The 4185-nt window shown below is 53.2% G+C and overlaps 1 protein-coding gene across 1 annotated transcript in view; it reads left to right on the plus strand.

The window, feature by feature from the left end:
- Positions 1–1565, plus strand: part of LOC108803393 (kelch domain-containing protein 4-like) — a gene marked incomplete at its 5' end in the record, with an annotated part of 23092 nt that extends 21527 nt beyond the window's left edge. The window contains 3 exons of the mRNA XM_018575237.1: positions 1–277; positions 927–1043; positions 1344–1565. Coding sequence (XP_018430739.1) covers positions 1–277; positions 927–1043; positions 1344–1519 — 570 coding nt within the window. The remainder of the gene's footprint in view (positions 278–926; positions 1044–1343) is intronic.
- Between the last annotated feature and the right edge of the window lie 2620 nt (positions 1566–4185).

Consider the following 4185-nt stretch of genomic DNA (forward strand, 5'->3'; position numbering starts at 1 on the left):
GACGGGACGGTGATGCCCATCAAGCAGGTGACCTCCAGCCAGACGGGGCCGCCAAGTGACCAGGACGACAGCGCGGAGGAGGAAGAGGAGGAGGCGGCCGGGCCGCGGGTGGAGCCGTCCCCGCGCTCCAACACCATGATCACCGTCAGGCAGGGGCTCCTCTATGTGTACGGCGGAATGTTCGAGGTCGGGGACCGCCAGTTCACCCTCAATGACCTTTACTGCCTCGACCTCCACAAGATGGAGGACTGGAAAGTGCTGGTGGAAATGGACCCGAGTAAGTCAGGAAGGCGATGGGGGGGAGGGGTCAGTGTCCGAGATTTAAGTGTCAGATTCTCTGTCTGTGCAGCGCAGCTTCCTCTGACATGGCGCCATGTTTGTTCAGGCATCATCCGGGGTCACCACCTACTTCATGGACTGAGACGCCGGCTCAGAGATGACACAATAACCATGCCTGCAGCAGACTGATCACTGGGGGAGGGGAGACTGAGGAAATGCTTCCTCCTGCCTGCAGACTGATCACTGGGGGAGGGGAGAGTGAGGAAATGCTTCCTCCTGCCTGCAGCAGTCTGATCACTGGGGGGAGGGAGACTGAGGAAATGCTTCCTCCTGCCTGCAGCAGACTGATCACTGGGGGGAGGGGAGACTGAGGAAATGCTTCCTCCTGGCTGCAGCAGACTGATCACTGGGGGGAGGGGAGAGTGAGGAAATGCTTCCTCCTGCCTGCAGCAGACTGATCACTGGGGGAGGGGAGACCTCAGGAAATGCTTCCTTCTAGCTGCAGCAGACTGATCACTGGGGGAGGGGAGACTGAGGCAATGCTTCCTATTGCCTGCAGCATACTGATGACATCATCTCCGCCTACCCACTGCGTTATAGAACAGTCCCGCTAAGCTGTATCATATTTACTGTCATTCTGTAAACAGAGACGCAAGAGTGGCTGGATGAATCTGATTCTGACGGTGAAGAGGAGGAGACCGAAGGCGCAGAGGGAGGGGCCGAGGAAGAGGAGGATGAAGATGATGAAAGCGAGGAGGATAGCGGTATGGTGACCTTGTTCATAGATGGCGTTTGTTTACAACGTGCAGATCCCTTGTACGTCTCCTCTGCTGCTCCATTCGGCTATCGGGAGTTAAATACCCGGGTCATGTGACTCGCTCCGGTTCCTTCCATGTGACAGTGCAGGTGATTGGCCCAGAGCTGTCACATGGGGGGGGTGGAGTTATGAGTTGGAGCTTACACAGGCTGGCTCTCTGCAGTTGAATGGAGCGAGCAGGCGGCAGGTATGGTGGTCCGGGATGGACAAACTTCAGGCCGTATCTAATGTTTTGTCCCATCCGCAGATGACGGCGACCATCCGGCAGTGGAACCGAAGGAGAAGTACTCTGATTACCTGACCCGGACCGAACAGTACTGGATCCAGCTGGCCCGGACCAACCTGGGGTCCGATGCCAAAGAGAAGAAAGTGCTGAAAGTGGCGCACGCCATGGCAAAGACCTTCTACGAGTTCAGGGATTAGACCCGTCGCAGCTCCGCGGACCGTACCAGAACTTTCCAGAACTTTCCAGAACCCCCAAATATGATGATGTGTGCAAATCAACAAAGAATCCTTTTATATGTATTCTATGACTCCGCGTCCAATGTGTGTTACTGAACCCAGAGGAGGGCGGAGCCAAAATATTCATGATGTCACCGGTCTCTAGTGAATGGATGGGCTGCATTCTCAGAGATGTCACCTCTCTCTAGTGAAGGGATAGGCTGCATTCTCAGAGATGTCACCGCTCTCTAGTGATGGGATAGGCTGCATTCTCAGTGATGTCACCGCTCTCTAGTGATGGGATAGGCTGCATTCTCTGTGATGTCACCGGTCTCTAGTGAAGGGATAGGCTGCATTCTCAGTGATGTCACCGCTCTCTAGTGAAGGGATAGGCTGCATTCTCAGTGATGTCACCGCTCTCTAGTGATGGGATAGGCTGCATTCTCAGTGATGTCACCGCTCTCTAGTGAAGGGATAGGCTGCATTCTCAGTGATGTCACCGCTCTCTAGTGAAGGGATAGGCTGCATTCTCAGTGATGTCACCGCTCTCTAGTGAAGGGATAGGCTGCATTCTCAGTGATGTCACCGCTCTCTAGTGAAGGGATAGGCTGCATTCTCAGTGATGTCACCGCTCTCTAGTGAAGGGATAGGCTGCATTCTCAGTGATGTCACCGCTCTCTAGTGAAGGGATAGGCTGCATTCTCAGTGATGTCACCGCTCTCTAGTGAAGGGATAGGCTGCATTCTCAGTGATGTCACCGCTCTCTAGTGAAGGGATAGGCTGCATTCTCAGTGATGTCACCGCTCTCTAGTGAAGGGATAGGCTGCATTCTCAGTGATGTCACCGCTCTCTAGTGAAGGGATAGGCTGCATTCTCAGTGATGTCACCGCTCTCTAGTGAAGGGATAGGCTGCATTCTCAGTGATGTCACCGCTCTCTAGTGAAGGGATAGGCTGCATTCTCAGTGATGTCACCGCTCTCTAGTGAAGGGATAGGCTGCATTCTCAGTGATGTCACCGGTCTCTAGTGAAGGGATAGGCTGCATTCTCAGTGATGTCACCGGTCTCTAGTGAATGGATAGGCTGCATTCTCAGTGATGTCACCGGTCTCTAGTGAATGGATAGGCTGCATTCTCAGTGATGTCACCGGTCTCTAGTGAATGGATAGGCTGCATTCTCAGTGATGTCACCGGTCTCTAGTGAATGGATAGGCTGCATTCTCAGTGATGTCACCGGTCTCTAGTGAATGGATAGGCTGCATTCTCAGTGATGTCACCGGTCTCTAGTGAATGGATAGGCTGCATTCTCAGTGATGTCACCGGTCTCTAGTGAATGGATAGGCTGCATTCTCAGTGATGTCACCGGTCTCTAGTGAATGGATAGGCTGCATTCTCAGTGATGTCACCGGTCTCTAGTGAATGGATAGGCTGCATTCTCAGTGATGTCACCGGTCTCTAGTGAATGGATAGGCTGCATTCTCAGTGATGTCACCGGTCTCTAGTGAATGGATAGGCTGCATTCTCAGTGATGTCACCGGTCTCTAGTGAATGGATAGGCTGCATTCTCAGTGATGTCACCGGTCTCTAGTGAATGGATAGGCTGCATTCTCAGTGATGTCACCGGTCTCTAGTGAATGGATAGGCTGCATTCTCAGTGATGTCACCGGTCTCTAGTGAATGGATAGGCTGCATTCTCAGTGATGTCACCGGTCTCTAGTGAATGGATAGGCTGCATTCTCAGTGATGTCACCGCTCTCTAGTGAAGGCATAGGCTGCATTCTCAGTGATGTCACCGCTCTCTAGTGATGGGATAGGCTGCATTCTCAGTGATGTCACCGCTCTCTAGTGATGGGATAGGCTGCATTCTCTGTGATGTCACCGGTCTCTAGTGAAGGCATAGGCTGCATTCTCAGTGATGTCACCGCTCTCTAGTGAAGGCATAGGCTGCATTCTCAGTGATGTCACCGCTCTCTAGTGAAGGGATAGGCTGCATTCTCAGTGATGTCACCGCTCTCTAGTGATGGGATAGGCTGCATTCTCAGTGATGTCACCGCTCTCTTCCCTGGTCCATCCCCTGCCAATCCACCTGATAATGGAACCCTTTCGCTTTCATTATGTACCTTATTTTTAGTGTCAGTGATGTCACGGCTGGTGGGAGGGGCCGGCAGGACGCTGTACATAGTTTTCTGACAACATCACCGCACCCTACTCCCTTTCAAGAGCCTTCAGCCCTGATGCAAGCAGTGGGTGGGCTCTTGGGTGTCAGTCTGGAGGAGGGGGAGTTTCTAGGTAGGTTGTATTTGCATGCAGACCGCCCCTAGGTAACGCCCCCGTGTGATGCTGAGCGTCCATGACTGAAATCCAATGAATAAAAGGGGCGGGGCCAGGGACAGTCAGGCTGGAGAGGAAAGCACTAGGTGATGCTGGACGTCCTCCAGCCAGGACATGAGGCGGCCTCTATCTGACTTGCTGCAGCTTCTAATGCACATTGTGAGGAGCTGCCAGTGTTCAGAGGAAGCAATTTCAGTCCAGGAGAGGAGCCGGTACAACTGCAAGACTGAAGGGGAGGACGGAGGTCAGATAGAAGACTGAAGGGGAGGACGGAGGTCAGATAGAAGACTGAAGGGGAGGACGGAGGTCAGGTAGAAGAC

The sequence above is a fragment of the Nanorana parkeri genome, unplaced genomic scaffold (assembly GCF_000935625.1).
Source record: "Nanorana parkeri isolate BGI_ZX_2015 unplaced genomic scaffold, ASM93562v1 scaffold3671, whole genome shotgun sequence".
NCBI classification, from domain to species: Eukaryota; Metazoa; Chordata; class Amphibia; order Anura; family Dicroglossidae; genus Nanorana; species Nanorana parkeri.